General features: G+C 42.4%; 1 protein-coding gene across 3 annotated transcripts in view; it reads left to right on the forward strand.

Annotated features, from left to right (window-relative positions):
• Positions 1 to 19,616, forward strand: part of SUMO1 (small ubiquitin like modifier 1) — a 1,087,495-nt gene that overhangs the window by 1,056,617 nt on the left and 11,262 nt on the right. For all 3 annotated transcript variants that reach the window (XM_050750917.1, XM_050750915.1, XM_050750914.1), the window contains one exon: positions 17,445 to 17,519. In XM_050750917.1, the coding sequence (XP_050606874.1) occupies positions 17,445 to 17,519 (75 nt within the window). The remainder of the gene's footprint in view (positions 1 to 17,444; positions 17,520 to 19,616) is intronic.

A 19,616-nucleotide genomic window follows, 5' to 3' on the forward strand; every position in this document is an offset into this window, starting at 1 on the left:
GAAGAGAAGTATAGGTGTAAATGCTTAATTTCACATCCTTTTATTTTGCTTCTCAGAAGCGTCTAGGAAGCATTTTGAAATTTATTGTAGACCGATGAAAGAGCAACATAAAGAAATAATTATAAAATGTAGACTTTATTGCTCCAGTTTGAAGTTAGGTCATTTAAGAGAGACATAAAGAAATGAGGAACCTAGGATACAAATACATTCTTTTATTTCATGTTCATACTAGGACATTATTTGTCTTTTTCACTGTCATTCTTTTATGAGTGTTCAATGGACATTTCTAGAAACTAACATGACCTGTGATAAAACAAATTAAGTGTGGAGGCAGATGTGAAAATCCAGCTGTTTTTATTAAGCCAGACATTAAAGAGATTTGCAAAAAAGTGTAACAGTTCCACTCTTTCATTAATTTTGTTTTGAAAACTATTTTCAATAAAAATATGTATTTGTTAACATATAACAGATTTGTTGGTATTTTAAAATGAATTAATATTTAAGACATTTCCCAGTTTTCAGTGTTTAATACTGGAAACATCAATAGATGTAACCAACCTAACAAAAGCTTTATGGGATTCTAAATAAATTTAAGTGTAAGATTCCTGAGAACAAAAAGTTTGAGAATTGTTGCTGTAGGCTGATTGACCAACATCATTATTAATAATTAGGACTCGCTGGGCGTGGTGGCTCATGCCTGTAATCCCAGCACTTTGGAAGGCCAAGATGGGGGGATCACGAGGTCAGGAGTTCGAGACCAGCCTGACTAACATGGTGAAACCCTGTCTCTACTAAAAATACATAAATTAGCCGGGTGTGGTGGTGCGCGCCTGTAATCCCAGCTACTCAGGAGGCTGAGGCAGGAGAACTGCTTGAACCCGAGAGGCGGAGGTTGCGGTGAGCAGAGATCACACAATTGCATTCCAGCCTGGGCAACTGAGTGAGACTCCGTTTAAAAAAAAAAAAAAAAAAAAAAAAAAAAGACCCAGTACATTGGCCGGGTGCAGCAGCTCACACCTGTAATCCTAGCGCTTTGGGAGGCCAAAGTGGGGGAGGATTGCTTGAGCCCAGGAGTTTGAGACCAGCCTGGGCAACATAGAGAGACGTGGTCTCTACAAAAAATAAAGTTAGTCAGGCATGGTGGCCTGTACCTGTAGTCCCAGCTACTCAGGAGGTTGACATGGGAGGATCACCTGAGCCCGGGAGGTTGAGATTGCAGTGAGCCAAGATCATGCCACTGCACTCCAGCCTGGGCGATAGAGACCCTGACTCAAAACAAACAAGATCCAGTACAGGTTCAGTGTTGAGTGCTAAAGACTTAAAGAGTTATGAAGCTGAACCTTTAATCTTAAGAGGTTTATAAGTGAGAGCAAGAATCTCCAAATCCTGCACTGTTTAATATCAGCATGAGACTAAACCACTGTCCTAAAAAGAGAACCTTAATTTGAATCAAGTTATTTCAGAGTGATGTATTTTCTGAGGCACCTCTCAGAAGGTTATTGTCTGGTGCCAAAATAGTGAAATTGAGTAATAAGGTTAAAATCGGTGGACATTAAATACACACAAGACTTCAATTGCTGGGTTCTCCATTGATTAATAAAAAATGATTGTTTTTGGAATTTGAATGAAATACTTCTTAATGGCTGAGTATGGTGACTTACGTCTATAATCCCACCACTTTGGGAGCCTGAAGTGCGTGGGTCACTTGAGGCCAGGACTTTGAGACCAGCCTGGCCGACATGACTAAAGCCCGTCTTTACTAAAAATACAAAAATTAGCTGGGCCTGGGGGCTCATGAGTGTAATCCCAGCTACTTGGAAGTCTGAGGTGGGAGGATTGCTTGAGCCCAGGAGGCGGAGGTTGCAGTGAGCTGAGATCATGCCACTGCATTCCAGCCTGGGTGACAGAGCAAGACTGTGTCTCAAAAAAAAAAAAAAAGAAAAGGAAAAAAAACCAAAAAAAACCTTTTTTTTTTTTTTTTTTTTTTTTTTGAGATGGAGTCAAAAAATTAGCTACCACGCTCGGCTAATTTTTTTGTATTTTTAGTAGAGGCAGGTTTTCACCATATTGGCCAGGCTGTCTTGAACTCCTGACCTTGTGATCCACCCGCCTCAGCCTCCCAAAGTGCTGGGATTACAGGCGTGAGGCACCGTGCCTGCCAAAAAACAACAACAACGAACCCACTTTATAATTTTAACAATTCCAACATCATCTAGTAGATTTGTGTACCATTATTAAATAATCCTTTAAAACAAGTTCTAAACCTAAGGCCCATAGGCCATAAAGACTGAAAGTTCCCTTACATTGTATGGAGTATTTTGTGAGTATCTGTGCATATTTTTTTTTTTTTTTTTTTTTTTTAAAGATAGAGCATTGCTCTATTTCCCAGGCTGGAGTGCAGTGTGGTGTGATCTCGGTTACTGCAACCTCTGCCTTCCGGGTTCAAGCGATTCTCCTGCCTCAGCCTCCCTAGTAGCTGGGATTATAGGCACGTACCACCACACCCGGCTAATTTTTGTTTTTTTTGTAGAGATAGGGTTTCACCAGGCTGGTCTTGAACTCCTGACCTCAGGTGATCTGCCCGCCTTGGCCTCCCAAAGTGCTAGGATTACAGGTGTGAGCCTGGCCATTTTTTTTTTTTTTAATAGGAGAAAGGACCCATAGTCTCATCAGGGGTACGTGATTCCTCAAAATGGTTAAGGACCATCCTTTAACAAGTAACAGAAATCTGATTGGGTGTTTTCCTTTAGCCCAGTCTCACAGAACCAGAAGCTTAATATCAAAAGGATAAGTGTAATTTGTACAAATATTTTCCCCTTCCTCCTTTCTGATATTTGAGTTTATAGTGTTTCTTTTTTATATCAAAATCAAAGGTAGCTTGGTTAGCACTTCAATTCAGGTCTGTTAATTGTAGCAATTGGATGACTGATTTGCTCCACTCTAACTGAATCTGTATTAACACCCCAGAAAGAGAGATTGAATGATTTCCTTTTATCTTTAGTCAAGGATTTGGAAGCATTGTGTAATTCTGATTATCGGATACATTACCTCAAAATTTTGTGACTTAAAACAACAGACATTTATTTTGCTCATAAATCTGCAATTTGGACAGGGCTCTGTGGGTTAGACTCATCTCTGCTTCTAGGTGTGTGGGGCCTCAGCTGAGATGACTCAAGTGGCTGGGGGCTGGAACAGCTAGGGGTGGGGTGGGATGAGACTGGATGGGGCAAGTGTCTCCATATAGTCTCAGAGCCTTTCTTAGTGGTTTCATCATGTGTTCTCAGCATAGAGACCCCAGGGAATTCAGACTTATAGCTCAGGGATCACAGATAGTAGGTGTTCCAAGAGAACCTGGGTGGAAATAGCAAGGCTCCTACAACCTAGCCTTGGAAATCACTTCTGTATTCTGCTGGCCATTCAAATCACTAAGGTCAGCCAGATTCAAGGGAAAGGCGTTTATTTAGACACTGTTTCTCAATGGGAGGAGTAACAAAGGATTTGCAGTTATCTTTAATCTACATTAATTGTATTTTTCCTGCCATGATAGTAGTATTCCCTGCAGTGTTCTATATAACTCCCTGCTATTGATTTTTACTGATTTTAGAAATTCTTTGCTTGAGGTAGCAGGAGAATATGATGAACTGGTTGTGTGTTAAAATTCATAATTATGTGTACTACTATTTATATCATAGAATAGTTATGTTAAGCTGTAGTTATTACTTGCATATGTAGTTAATGATGTGTACCTTAAGCATTTAATGCCTTAGGAGAAGAAGAATACATATTCTGTGTCCTCTCTGATAGACATGAGGTCCTGCTAGTGGATGTTAACAAATGTATGGATTGTAGCATTATCTAAACAAACTTTAAAGGAAGCATTATCTAAACAAACTTTACTAGTAGTTTAAAAATTGAATATGAATGTTATGATTAGAGTGCTCATTAAGATTTAGTATTTCAGATTTCAAAACTATTAAGCAGTTGTCAAATCATGACATCCTTTAGTCCCGAAGGCAGTTAGGGTATCTCTTTCATAATTTTTAACGTGTAGTGTTACAGTTATGTATGTTCCCTTTTTTTTTTTTTTTGGAGATGGAGTCTCGCTCTGTGGCCCAGGCTGGAGTGCAGTGGCATGATCTTGGCTCACTGCAACCTCTGCCTCCTGGTTGAAGTGATTCTCCTGCCTCAGCCTCTCAAGTAGCTGGGATTACAGAAGTGTGCCACCATGTCCGGCTAGTTTTTGTATTTTTAGTAGTGACGGGGTTTCCCATGTTGGACAGGCTGGTCTTGAACTCCTGACCTCAAGTGATCCGCCTGCCTTAGCCTCCCAGAGTGCTGGGATTACAGGCATGAACTACCGCGTTGCCAGTTATTTGCATTCCAGGTGTCTTTTCTCCATTACATCAGGCTTTATTCATCCTTTTTTCCCTGTAATGCTTAGCACATTGAGTGGATAATTAGTAAAAAAATTTTTAAAGGAGAGTGGCCAGATTCATTCAACAGATGTTTATTGAATGTCACAATGTTCACAGCACGATTCTAGGCCCTAGAATTGGAAGGTCGCCCCAAAAACATGAAACAGCAGGTACCTTCCTCCTCCTTTTTCAGTCCTCTTGATGTTGTTTTGTTATTGAGGCAGGGTTGGTTGCCATGGAATCGTTTTTCTCTTATGATATTTTTGCATACCTTCTTCACCTTTACTTTTGTTAGCAATAGACCTGGTAACTTTATCTCCGAAGTTGAATCATGTACCTCTTCCAGAACACTGGGATTGTTAAGGATGATTTTTTTTTTTTTTGAAACGAAAGGTCTCACTTATTTATTACTGAAACTAGCCAATCAACGGGTTCATAACAGATTCAGAGAGAAAAAATATATTCCCAATAAAACATGTCCAACTCTTCAGATAGTGGTGACATTTTCAGCTCGATATGGTAACATGATTGTGACCTTCAGACAGCATAAGTATGTTGTATCATGCAATTCCTTATAGACCTAGTTTGGTTCTTCTCCAGTGTCTCCTTTTGGAGTTTTACCTGTTTTTATTACCAGTTTTCATCTGAATCCACTGGGGAATGGGACGATTTTGCTTTTGTTTCTTGACCAGAAATCACTTAACCTTGAAAGTCTTGTGAGAAGACACGCAAGAAGTGGAGTCAAGCACACACCACGATGGTGGATAAAGCAAGAGAGGCCGATAATCTTTTTTTTTTGAGATGGAGTCTCGCTCTGTTGCCCAGTCTGGAGTGCGGTGGTGCTGTCTCGACTCACTGCAACCTCTGCCTCCCAGGTTCAGACGATTCTCCCGCCTCAGCCACTCCAAGTAGCTGGGATTACAGGCACCCGCAATCATGCCCAGCTAATTTTTGATCTTTGTAGAGACGAGATTTCACCATGTTGGCTAGGCTGGTCCTGAACTCTTGACCTCAGGTGATCTGCCTGCCTTGGCCTTGCAAAGTGCTGGGATTACAGGCATGAGCCACTGCGCCTGGCCCAGTTAATTTTTTATTAAGACATCTTTAGCATTCCATTTTGGAATTCCCTGAAGTTGTGATTTTTTTTTTTTTTTTTTTTTTTTTTTTTGAGACGGAGTCTCGCTCTGTAGCCCAGGCTGGAGTGCAGTGGCCGGATCTCAGCTCACTGCAAACTCCGCCTCCCGGGTTCACGCCATTCTCCGGCCTCAGCCTCCCAAGTAGCTGGGACTACAGGCGCCCGCCACCTCGCCCGGCTAGTTTTTTGTATTTCTTAGTAGAGACGGGGTTTCACCATGTTAGCCAGGATGGTCTCGATCTCCTGACCTCGTGATCCACCCGTCTCAGCCTCCCAAAGTGCTGGGATTACAGGCTTGAGCCACCGCGCCCGGCTGAAGTTGTGATTTTTTAACAAAAGATACATAATGCTGATATTCTATTAAATTAAATTAATTAATTAATTTTTTTGAGATGCAGTTTTGCTCTTGTTGCCTAGGTTGGAGTGCAATGGCGCGATCTTGGCTCACCACAACCTCCGCCTCCTGGGTTCAAGTGATTCTCCTGCCACAGCCTCCCGAGTAGCTGAGATTACAGGCATGTGCTACCATGTCCGGCTAATTTTTTTTTTTTTCTTGAGACGGAGTCTCGCTCTATCATCCAGGCTGGAGTGCAATGGCGCGATCTCGGCTCACTGCTACTTCTGCCTCCCGGTTTCAAGCATTTCTCCTGCCTCAGTCTCCTGAGTAGCTGGGATTACAGGCACGCACCACCACGCCTGGCTAAGTTTTTGTATTTTTAGTAGAGATGGGGTTTCACCGTGTTAGCCAGGATGGTCTCGATTTCCTCACCTCGTGATCCGCCTGCCTCTGCCTCCCAAAGTGCTGGGATTATAGGCGTGAGCCACTGCGCCTGGCTAATTTCATTTTTTTTTTTTTTTTAGTAAAGATGGGGCTTCTCCATGTTGGTCAGGCTGGTCTGGAACTCCCGACCTCAGGTGATCTGCCCTCCTTGGCCTCCCAAAGTGCTGGGGTTACAGGCGTGAGCCACTGCGCTTGCCCTGCCTGGCTGATACTCTGTTTCTTTAGGAGTCATGGGGAAAAGTTCACACAGATACTGTTACTGAGCACCTTTGTTTTACAGTTTAAAATTTGGATAATTCCTGCAACATGACTATGTTTACTTAAAGATACATTGTATTGGTTATATTTTTTGGCTATTTTTGCATTCAGTTGCCTTTTCTGAGCTAATGAGGATCTGAAGGAAAAGACCTGAAGGAAGGAAGGAAGGGTGGAGTTTTGTTTGCTAGGCTGGTTGTTCTTAATATCTAGGGCAGTTTTTTTTAAAGGTTTTACCAAAGAGTAATATACCTACAAAAAAGTGCACAAGAGTGTATGGTTTGCTGAATTTTCACAAACTGAACACATCCATGCAACCAGCACTCAGATGAAGAACCGCTGTACTGACTTAACAAGTAGAATAGTTTTGTCTGTTTTTTATACAGCATGACATTTTATAAGTGAAATCATACAGTATGTACCTCTTTGTGTTGGTTCTTTTGCCCAGCACTGTTCAAAGTTTCGTTCATTATTATTGTATATAGCTGTATGTTTTTAAATCTCATTGTTGTATGGCATTCCATTGTGTGGAATGCAATACACTCAATTTACTTATTCATTCTGCTTTTGATGCCCATTGAGGAATTTTCTAGTGCTTGTTTTTAATATGAGCCAAATTGATACCTTTTTTATAGCACCTTCTATTTCAGGATTACTTTTGGACTGAATAACAGAAAATCTGATTTATTGTAGGTTAAACAAGTTTTTTTTTTTTCTTTTTCTTGTAAAACAAGAAGTGTAGACAAAAGTAGTGTAGGGCTGATGTGGTAGCTCCACAGTGCCTTCATATTTTCTTCTCCATCCCTAACAGCAGTCTTTCACTCTGGTGCTTGTCTACTTGTGGGCACAAAAAAGCTACTTTGTGTTCCAGACAGGAGAAAAGGGAGAAGCAAAGGGAAAAAGTATGTCACTTTATATCTCTTTGGCCAAAACAGCTGTAAAAGAAACTGGGAAATACTTTTTTTTTCTGGGTAAATTTAGGTTTCCCTTTGTAAGGAAGAAAGGGAAACTAGATATCAGATGGATAATTAACAGTGTCTGTCATACTTCCAAGTCTGTTTGCTGGTACTTTTGGATGCAATCAAACTGGTTTGTTCTAGGCTTAGCATAGGTCTAGACTCAAAGCGTAAGGTTTACACAACCAGTAAAATTTTTAGTTATAGTTTTTAGTTCCTGAGAAGCTATTTGTGCATGACTAGTGTTTAACTGCCATTCAGGGTTGAATGTAAATATTCAGAGGCCCAATGTGTTGACAGCTTTGACCTAAACCTTGAAGTTACGCAGTTAAATCTGGTCAGTTCTGTTCTAAATCTCTAGTACCATCTTATTAAGTTTGAACATATGCAGCACGAAGATGAAAATATACATGTATTTTTGTGTTTTTAGAATTGTGGGCCGGGTGCAGTGGCTCATGCCTGTAATCCCAGCACTTTGGGGCTGACGCGGGCGGATTGCCTGAGCGCAGGAGTTTGAGACCAGCCTGGGCAACATGGTGAAACCCTGTCTCTACCAAAACATACAAAATTTAACTGGGTATGGTGGCGTGTGCGTGTAGTCCCAGCTACTCTGGAGGTGGAGTTTGCAGTGAGTCGAGATCGTGCCACTGCACTCCAGCCTGGGTGACAGAGCAAGACTCTGTCTCTAAATAAATAAATAAATAAATAAAATGGAATTGTGGTAAATTAAGTATGAGGGAAGTGACTTTACTGTAATTCTGAGTATTTCTCTTTTAATGGGTGCATTAGAATTATCCTGTTTAACCCTTTTTGAACTTTCTTCATTAAGAAATAAAATACACTGATATATGTAGAATTTGTTTGAAGCTTGGAGTGATTTTTTTTTTTTTTTTTTTTTTTTTGAGACAGAGTCTTGCTCTGTTGCCCAGGCTGGAGTGCAGTGGTGCGATCTTGGCTCACTGCAAGCTCTGCCTCCTGGGTTCACGCCATTCTCCTGCTCCCAAGTGTCTGTGACTACAGGTGCCTGCCACCACGCCCAGCTCATTTTTTGTATTTTTAGTAGAGATGGGGTTTCACCATCTTGGCCAGGATGGTCTTGATCTCCCCGCCTCGGCCTCCCAAAGTGCTGGAATTACAGGCATAAGCCACCGCGCCCGGCTGGAGTGAATTTTTAAATTTTTTAAAAATTATTTATGTTTAAATGTACTGTATATATAATGAATCCTTGTGGCTAATCTACAGCATCCCGTTATACTCCCCCATACTATTTTGAAGCCAATTCTAAATATTGTATCATTTCACCTGTAAATATTTCAGTATGTATCTTTAAAAGAGAAGGGCTTTTTCTTTTTTTAAAATTTTTATTATTATTTTTTTGAGACAGAGTCTTGCTCTGCCGCCCAGGATAGAGTGCAGTGGCGCGATCTTGACTCACTGCAAGCTCTGCCTCCTGGGTTTGGGCCATTCTTCTGCCTCAACCTCCCAAGTAGCTGGGACTACAGGTGCCCGCCACCACTCCCGGCTAATTTTTTGTATTTTTAGTAGAGACGGGGTTTCACTGTGTTAACCAGGATGGTCTTGATCTCCTGACCTCGTGATCCACCCGCCTTGGCTTCCCACAGTGCTGGGATTATAGGCGTGAGCTACCACGCCCGGCATTTTTTTTTTTTTTTTTTTTGAGACGGAGTTTCCGCTCTTGTTCCCCAGGCTGAAGTGCAATGGCGCAATCTTGGCTCACCGCAACCTCTGCCTCCTGGGTTCAAGCGATTCTCCCGCCTCAGCCTCCCTAGTATCTGGGATTACAGGCATGCGCCACCATGCCTGGCTAATTTTGTATTTTTAGTAGAGACGGGGTTTCTCCATGTTTGGCAGGCTGGTCTTGAACTCCTGACCTCAGTGATCCGCCTGCCCCAGCCTCCCAAAGTGCTGGGATTACAGGCGTGAGCCACTGTGCCCAGCCAGGGCTTTTTCTTTTAACATGACCAATATACTCTTGTCACACCTTAAAAAATGAACAGATTTGTTAATATCATCAAGTAAGAGTAAATGCATTTTTTATTTGTTTTTGGGTTTTCCTAGAATCCCTCCTCTTTCAATGAGAATGAGCAATCCAGCCGGGAGCGGTGGCTCATGCCTGTAATCCCAGCACTTTTTGGAGGCTGAGGTGGGCAGATCACCTGAGGTCAGGAATTCGAGACCAGCCTGGCTAACATGGCAAAACCCCGTCTCTACTAAAAATACAAAAATTAGCCAGGTGTGGTGGCCTGTGCCTGTAATCCAGCTACCCAGGAGGCTGAGGCAGGAGAATCGCTTGAACCCGGGAGGCAGAGGTTGCAGTGAGTTGAGATCACGCCACTGTACTGCAGCCTGGGTGGCAGAGCAAGACTCCACGTCAAAAAAAAAAAAAAAAAAAAAAAAAAAAAAAAAAGCAATCCTTGTGCAGCTGGGTCCGTGACACATTGGCAGTAGTTAAGTGTGATGCTCTGTCCCTGTGACTGAATTGTCACTGTACTGACTACCAGAGTGCTTTTTTTGTCATGATCTCGGCTCACTGCAACCTCCACCTCCTGGGTTCAAGCGATTCTTGTGCCCCAGCCTCCCAAATAGCTGGGATTACAGGTGTGCACCACCACCACTTATTTTTAGTAGAGATGGGGTTTCGTCATGTGCAGCCAGGCTGCTCTTGAACTGCTGGCCTCAAGTGATCCATCTGCCTTGGCCTCCCAAAGTGCTGGGATTACAGAAGTGAGCCACTGCGCCCGGCCTCTAGAGTGCTTTTAAGCAAAGGTCTTATTCTTTTGACTTTGAAATAGCATAATAAAACCCTCCTCATGAATATTGTACATTTGAAAATGAGGACTGTTGTGTTTTCCGTATCTTTTGCAGTCTAAGAGACTTTCAGTTCTCTCTTTGATCCTGTATATTCACTTAATCTTTCCATCACCCGTTTCTTCTGCTTTGGGGCTGAGTATCCTTTCTAACCAAATCACCCAGCTCTCTTTGGTGTTCTCTTTTCTTTGATGACCTAGTGTCCCAGACTCAGAGCTGAATGCTTTCACTGTTTTGTAACCAGCGTGTCATACTGTTCTGTATTGGCTGCTTTTTGCAAGGAAGAGAAGGAGAGACAGCATACAAAAGACACTGAGCTCGTTGGAGACAAACTTAGGCGTTTTTTGTACAGGATCTTCTCATTTTCAAGGCTGGTTTGTGAAAAAGAGAGAAGGTGAAAAACTTGATGACTGCCTTAAGCAAGCATGAGGCCATTAAACAAGTGGTACAAGTGATTGTTATTATAGTGGTTAAGAGTTGGGAAGACATCACCAAATGGAGTGTCTAGGGAAAGTGGCAGCTTATTTTTGGAAATTTAAAATCCAAAAATTTTAAATCCAGTTGTTCACATATTCTTATGAAATGTAGGTGAATTATCTCTTATTCTCAACTGTGAATGCAAAAAACTGAAAAGATCTGTTTGAACTGACTGTTGCATACAGAAGTATGACGCATGAGTAAGATTCTATGATACACAGAAAATAGTGCTGTCAATCTTATTTATTCAACAAACGTTTAAAAATTGCTTAGTATTTGTTTGGCACTACAGAGGTTAGAGAGGTGAAAAAACTTGGACCCTCCGCTTGTAAACTTGTAGGGAAGACAAGACATACAAACCTGTCACAGAAAACTGTTTAATAAGAATATTGAGTATCTTCAAAGTACCAGGCTCTGTGCTTGACTGGAAATACAAAGAAGAGTAAGGCATGCCAATAAGAAACTGAAATCTGATAGAAGAGACAGATATGCAAACAAATGATTATGATAGATAAGTAAGCAGTATGGGAACATTTAAGAAGATAATCAGGGAAGTGATGTCTCGGTGGTCATGAGAGGTGAATAGAGTGGGAAAAGGCCTTCTAAGAAGAGGGGGTCAGCATGTATAGAGATAATTGAGATAAGGTAGAGGGTGCCATGTTCCAGGCATTGTAGATAGTTGTGGCTGGAGGATAGGATATTTGCTAATAGAGGGAGGAGAATAAGGTTTCACTGCTAGGCAGGGACCAGCACATGAAGGATCAGTGTATGTCAGCTAAGGAGTTTGAATTTTTTTTTTCTTGAGATGGAGTCTCCTTCTGTTGCCCAGGTGGGAGTGCAGTGGGTGATCTTGGCTCACTGCAACCTCTGCTTCCCGGGTTCAAGCGATTCCATGCCTTAGCCTCCTGAGTAGCTGGGATTACAGGCATGTGCCACCACACCTGGCTAATAATTTTTTTTTTTTTTTTTTTTTTTTTTTTTTTTTTTTTGAGACTGAGTCTGGCTCTGTCGCCCAGGCTGGAGTGCAGTGGCCGGATCTCAGCTCACTGCAAGCTCCACCTCCCGGGTTTACGCCATTCTCCTGCCTCAGCCTCCCGAGTAGCTGGGACCACAGGCGCCCGCCACTTCGCCCGGCTAGTTTTTTGTATTTTTTAGTAGAGATGGGGTTTCACCGTGTTAGCCAGGATGGTCCTCGATCTCCTGACCTCGAGATCCGCCCGTCTCGGCCTCCCAAAGTGCTGGGATTACAGGCTTGAGCCACCGCGCCCGGCCATAATTTTTGTATTTTTAGTAGAGACAGGGTTTCGCCATGTTGGTCAGGCTGGTGATCCACCCGCCTTGGCCTCCAAAAATGCTGGGATTACAGACGTGAGCCACTGTGCCAGGCCTAGGAGTTTGAATTTAGCCCTGAAGATTTTGAGCAGACCAGATTGCATTTTAGAGAGATGGCTCTGGTGACAGTTTGGAGAGATAATTGAAGGGAGGAAGACTGAGAACGTCAGTTATGCTATTTTTAAAATTAATTATTTTTTTTTTAGTGACAAGGTCTTGCTCTTTTACTCAGGCTGGAGTGCAGTGGTATGATCTTGGCTCACTGCAGCCTTGACCTCCTGGGGTCCAATGATCCTCCCACCTCAGCCTCCCAAGAGCTGGGACTACAGGCGTGTACCACCACGTCTGGCTAATTTTTGTATATCCTGTAGAGACAGGGTTTCACCATGTTGCCCAGGCTGGTCTCAAACTCCTGGCCTCAAGTGATCCACCTTGGCCTCCCAAAGTGCTGGGATTATGGGTGTGAGCCACTGCACCAGGCCTGTTATGTTGTTGCAGTGATGTTAATAAGCATCACTGAGTGCCTGAACTAAAGCAGTAGAAGGGAGAGAAAGGGATGGGCGTGAGAGCTAGTAAGAAAGAATTGTCAGGCCGGGTGCTATGGGTTATGCCTGTAATTCCAGCACTTTGGGAGGCTGAGGCTGAGATGGGAGGATTGCTTGAACCCAGGAGTTTTAAGACCAGCCTGGGCAACGTAGTGAGACCCTGTCTCTAAAACAAAAACAAAAACAAAAAAACCCAGAATTGTCAGAATGAAGAGTGATGTTAAATATGAAGTTTAATGTTTAAAAGCAGAAGAGGAGCCAAAGATGACCCCGGAATTTCTGTTGTTGGCAGCTGGTTGTATGGTAACCATTTATTGTAATTGGGAATCCAGGAAGAGTTATAATTTGTGTTGATTTTGGTTTTTAGAAAGTGGAGTTAAAACTGACCCAGGAGTTAGAGATAATGATTTGGTTTGGGACACTTTCATACTGAAGTACCCAAGGAGTATATTCAGGCACTTGGATAAATGAGTGTGAAACTCATAAAGGTTAGAGGGAATGATTGAGTTATTAGTATCTGAGAACAGTTGGAATCACGGGTCACCAGGGAGACAGAGAAAAGTAGAGGATTGAAGACACAGAATTCAGATGAAACCCAGCATTGAAGGAAATTACAGAAATGAAGAGAGAACCTAATCTTGGCAGCCAAAGGTGGAGAGTTTTCAAAGTAAAACTCATCAGTGTTTGTTGTTTGAGTTACAGATGAAATTTGAAAGTGTCCATTGGATTTAGCAATAAAGAGTCCACCTGCTAACCGTTGGTGAGGAGAGTGTAAAGTGGAATGGTGAGGGCGTAAACCACATTACAGTAGGTTGACGGTGAAAGTGGGGATAGCAAAAGCTGAATACTCTTTAAGAAGTTTGATTTTGAAAAAAGGTGAGAACTGGCTGGGTGTAGTGGCTCACGCCTGTAATCCCAGCACTTTGGGAGGCCAGGCGGGTGGATCACGAAGTCAGGAGATCGAGACCATCCTAGCTAATACAGTGAAACCCCATCTCTACTAAAAATACAAAAAATTAGCCGGGTGTGGTGGCACACACCTGTAATTCCAGCTACTTAGGAGGCTGAGGCAGGAGAATTGCTTGAATCTGGGAGGTGGAGGTTGCAGTGAGCCGAGATTGTGCCACTGCACTCCAGCCTGGGCAACAGAGCAAGACTCCATCTCAAAACAACAACAATAACAACAAAAGGTGAGAAAAACAACTAGAGAAGTAAGGTCAAGGGAGAGTATTTTTAAGTGGAGAATAAATGCCATAGAATATATGAATAAATTGCAAATAGGAGCATTAAAGGAAGATATTAATATCATTTGGAAGGTTGGGGGAGTGCTGTGGTTCATAGACCAGTTTTAAAAAATACTGGACTTGGCCTGGCATGGTGGCTCATGCCTGTAATCCCAGCACTTTGGTAGGCCAAGGTGGTCAGATCACTTGAGGCCAGAAGTTCAAGAGCAACCTGGGCCAATGTGATGAAACCCTGTCTCTACTAAAAATACACACAAAATTGCTGGGCGTGGTGGTGCATACCTGTAATCCCAGCTATTCAGGTGGTTGAGGGATGAGAAAGTCGCTTGAACCTGGGAGTCAGAGGTTGCAGTGACCCGAGATCACAGCCTTGCACTCCAGCCTGGGTGATAGAGTGAGACTCTGTCTCAGAAAAGAGAAAAAAAGAAGCAGGCCAGGCATAGTGGCTCAAGCCTGTAATCCCAGCACTTTGGGAGGCCGAGGTGGATGGATCACCTGAGGTCAGGTGATCGAGACCAGCCTGGCCAACATGGGGAAATCCTGTCTCTACTGAAAGTACAAAAATTAGCCGGGCATGGTGGCATACTCCTGTAATCCCAGCTACTTGGGAGGGTGAGGCAGGAGAACCGCTTGAACCCAGGAGGCAGAGGTTGCAGTGGGCCAAGATTGCGCCATTGCATTCCAGCCTGGGCAGCAAGAGCGAAAATCTGTCTACAAAAAAAAAAAAAAAAAAAAAAAAAAAAGAAAAAAAATACCGGATTTAAGTTCATGTGTGAGGCAGATATCCTTGAGGTGATTTCAAGAGAGGCTGAGAGAGGATATATATGTATATTCCAGGTAAATGAAACTAGGAACGCAAAGGGCTGAAGTTGAAGTAATGCTAATGGACATATTCAGGGAACAGCAAATAGTCCAATTGAACAGAATCTTTGGGTTTGTAAAGTGAGTGATGAGAGAAAAATGGGAATTGAGCTTGATTGTGGAAGCACAGAATGTCATGCTATAGAGTTAGGTTATAGGCCCTAAAGTACTGGAAGGTATTTATGCTTTTTTATCTGAGTAGTTGTAGGATTGGAGAAGCTGGGCTTTAGGAGAATGCTGAAGCACTGAGGATGATGGAGGGGAGGAGGGGAAGAATTCTTTTGTGCTGAGTGGCCACTATAGCTACCCTGTCTAGGAGACACAGGAGCAGAGCCACTCCTGTTGTGCTGATATATTGCTGCTAGGGGAGGGGGCTGTCCTTTGTGCTCACTTAAACAAAGCTTAAGGCCTCCTCTCCTTCCAGTTACGGAGGACTCAGGGCTTGGTTGCTGCTTATTGCCCTTCACTGCATGGAATAAGCTGTCTTTGCCTTCTAGATACTTAGAGGAAGCAGCAGCTGTGTACTATGAATATAATTCATAGAAATGTGGAGAGACTATATTTGAGGACAGTCTTCTAGTTTTCAGGTGAAATACTGTCTCACTGAAGAAGGTTAATTTTGCCTGCTGCCATAATAGTCAGTAGTCAGCAAATGTTGAAAGCACTGCAGAATGAAAAACCGGCAGGGATTCATACTAATGAAATCAGTTCTGTTATCTAAGCATTTCCCTAGACTCCAGCCTGTGTTTTAAAGTTGAAAGCTGCTTCTAGTTTAATATGTTCTTTTAATTGTTGAATGTTAAAGAATTTTGTATTTTAAGTTACTGGCATGAGATACACAGGTAATGGTTATGGTTATTCTTATCAAATATGGATTAACTGCTTGACATTATTATGAATAATAAGGTATATATCTAAATAAGTGGGTAATTTGGTGGCCAAACTAACGTGTAGCACATAGAGAAAAAAAACTACTTCTTTAGTACATTATTCATGAAATTTTCCAAGGTACCCCCTTTACTAAAAGTGATTTGCTTATTCTTGAGATACTTCATGGTGAAGTTGTTTCTGAATAAATTCAGAAATTTATTCTGTTAACCTCATTTTCATTTCAGTACCTCTTTATTTGAAATTGTTTTGCAACTGTGTTTTTGTGATCCTTTTTTTAAAAGAGATGAGGTCTTGCTATGTTGTCCAGGTTGGCCTCCAACTCCTGGGCTCTCAAGCAGTCCTACTGCCACAGCCTCTCAAGTATCTTGTCTTCCTATTTTTATCTCCTCTTTTAAACTTAAGCATTATGCTTCGGATAGTCTAAAATAATTGATTACATAAAACTGATTTGTTTTGACTCCAGAGTACATTAGGCTAATACTTTCTTATTTGATTTTTCCTTTCTTTCTTTTTTTTTTTTTTTTTGAGACGGAGTCTCACTCTGTCGCCCAGGCTGGAGTGCAGTGGCCGGATCTCAGTTCACTGCAAGCTCCGCCTCCCGGGTTCACGCCATTCTCCTGCCTCAGCCTCCGGAGTAGCTGGGACTACAGGCGCCTGCCACCTTGCCTGGCTAGTTTTTTGTATTTTTTAGTAGAGACGGGGTTTCACCAGATTAGCCAGGATGGTCTCGATCTCCTGACCTTGTGATCCGCCCGTCTCGGCCTCCCAAAGTGCTGGGATTACAGGCTTGAGCCACTGCGCCTGGCTGATTTTCCTTTCTAAATAGCCTTGCTTGGCTGGGCACTGTGCCTCACACCTGTAATCCCAGCAGGTGTGGGAGGCTGAGCCGGGCAGATTACCTGAGGTCGGGAGTTTGAGACCAGCCTGACCAACACAGAGAAACTCCAGCTCTACTAAAAATACAAAATTAGCCAGGTGTGGTGGTGCATGCCTGTAATCCCAGCTACTCGGGAGGCTGAGGCAGGAGAATTGCTTGAACCCCGGAGGCGGAGGTTGCGGTGAGCTGAGATCACGCCATTGCACTCCAGCCTGGGCAACAAGAGCGAAACTCCGTCTCAAAAAATAATAATAAATAAATAAAAATAAATAAATAATAGCCTTGCTTATGCTAATATGATTAATTTACATTTCTTAGTACAGTTTTGTAGTTAAAGTAAACTCCTCATGATAGGCTGTGAGAAGATAATCTTGGATTCAGAATGTTTGTCTAAAAATTCATGGAGGATGGACTCCCTCTGTGCTGGTGAGAGTTGGCTGCAGGGCAGTTGTTTGCAAGTTGTTCCTCTGGCCAGCAGCATGGGTACCACCTGGTAATTTGTTAGAAACAGAGTCTTATCATAGATGTGCTGAATAAGAAACTGGGGCTTGGGCCCAGCAGTTTGTTTAACATGTCCTTCAGGTGATTTTGATGCGTGGTAAAGTTTTAGACCATTACTATGCGGTATTATAATAAAAGAGACCCCTTTCTTGATTTCTAGTGAATGGTATTTGGGACAGTAATTGACTTAGGATCTTTTTTTCTGAATCGACTGGCATGGAAAGAAATGCTCTTTGTATTCTCAGGTGCAGATTTTGCACCCTGAATGAAAGTAATGGATACTTATAAGTGAGTAATTAAAATAGCATGTAGGAACTTTGATCTTGAAATTTAATTTTCTTTCAGGAGGCAAAACCTTCAACTGAGGACTTGGGGGATAAGAAGGAAGGTGAATATATTAAACTCAAAGTCATTGGACAGGTGAGTTTCATTGTTTTTCTCTTTTGACTCCCCTTCAATGTGAATACTTTTTCACAGGAAAAAAAATTATTTAAGGCAATTTATTTAAAAATGACTATGTATGCATTCTAATTTACTGTGTATGCGTCTGTTAGAGGTAGAAGAAGCCGATACTGTTTTTTAAATTACTCTGCCAGGCAGTTTTAGATCACCTTAATTTTTCCAAATAGGAACGTTTTCTTGGTTAGTGTGCTTCAGGGACAAATACAGTGAATACTATTAAGTGATAAGGCTAGGGCCAACCTTGAGTAAAAGGCTTGTCAGCCCTTTTGCCGACCCTTTCCCCTTTTCTGGCCCCCTATTTCCCTAGAGTCTAGTCTGTATCTTATTGACTCTGAAATGTTAATTAAGGTTAGCTAACAACTGTTGGAGGAATGAGTCTGCATAGTTACGTGGGTTTTCTAAAGGACAAAAGACAGAGAATTGGTGGAATGGTGGACTCGCCCAGGCTGGAGTGCAGTGGTACTTCCATTGAAGTGTGACAGTACCATTTCCCTATATTCTCCCAAACATGGGATACTACCAGTCGTTAAATTTTGTTCACCTATGCTAGGTAAAACATTCTTGTTTATTTTTCATTTACCTAATTATTAATAAGATATAATTTTTTGGTCTGCTACATTTATATTCTTTTAATTGTGTTCATACCTTTTTCCCATTTTTCTGTGATTATCTTATTTTGAAGACTTTTATTTTTTATTTTCAACATTAAAAAAAATTTTTTTTTTTTTGAAATGGTGTTGTGCTCTTGTTGCCAGGCTGGAGTGCAGTGGCGCGATCTTGGTTCACTGCAACCTCCACTCCCGGGTTCACGCGATTCTCCTGCCTTAGTCTCCCGAGTAGCTGGGACTACAGGCGCCTGCCACGAAGCCCAACTAATTTTTTTTTGTATTTTTAGTAGAAACGGGGTTTCCCCATGATGGTCAGGCCAGTCTCGAACTCCTGACCTCAGGTGATGCACCTGCCTCGGCCTCCCAAAGTGCTGGGATTACAGCCGTGAGCCACCATGCCTGGCCTTATTTTGAAAACTTTTAAAAGCTATAATTCACATACTATAAAATTCACTATTTTAAAGTATATAATTCAGTGACTTTAGTATATTCACAAGTGTGTGCAGCCATCACCACTGCCAATTCCAGAACATTTGCATTACCCCAAAAAGACACCCTGTACCCATTAGCAGTCGTTCCCCATCCTATTTCCTCCAGCCAGTGACAACCACGATTCTACTTCCTGTCTCTATGGGTTTGCCTTTTCTGGACATTACATATAAATGGAATCATAAGATATATGGCTTTTTTTTTCTTTTTTTTTTTTTTTTGAGGCAAGAGTCTTGCTCTGTTACCCAGTCTGGAGTGCAGTGGCCTGATCTCAACTCACTGTGACCTCCACCTCCTGGGTTCAAGCAGTCCTCCTGCCACAGCCTCCTAATACTGGGATTTCAGGTGTACACCACCATGCCCAGCTCATTTCTGTATTTTTAGTAGAGACGGGGTTTCACCATGTTGGCCAGGCTGGTCTCAAACTCCTGACCTCAGATGATCTGCCTACCTCGGCCTCCCAAAGTGTTGGGATTACAGGCATCAGCCACTATGCCTAGCTTTGATATGTGGCTTTTTATTCTGGTTTGTTTCATCTTCTTTTCTTTCTTGCTTCCCTTGCTTCCCTGCTTCTCTCCCCCTCCCTCCCCTTCCCCCCCACCCCTACCCTATCCCCCCCAACCTCCTCTCCCTCTCCAGGGGTGTTGCTGTGTTGCTCAGGCTGGTCTTGAACTCCTGGGCTTAAGTCATCTCCCACTTTGGCCTAAAGTGCTGGGATTATAGGTGTGAGACACTATGCCTGGCCTGGCTTCTTTCTTTTAGCATGTTTTCAAGGTTCATTCATGGTGTAGCATGTATCAGTACTGTATTCCTTTTAATGGCTGAATTCTGTTCCATTGTATGGGGAGAATATATTTCATTTTCCATTTATCAGTTGATGGATATTTAGTTTGTCTCCATATTTTGGCTACTATTAATATGTTGCTGTGAACATTTATGTGTGTTTTTGCATGGACGT

Source organism: Macaca thibetana, chromosome 12 (assembly GCF_024542745.1).
Source record: "Macaca thibetana thibetana isolate TM-01 chromosome 12, ASM2454274v1, whole genome shotgun sequence".
Classification (NCBI taxonomy): Eukaryota; Metazoa; Chordata; class Mammalia; order Primates; family Cercopithecidae; genus Macaca; species Macaca thibetana.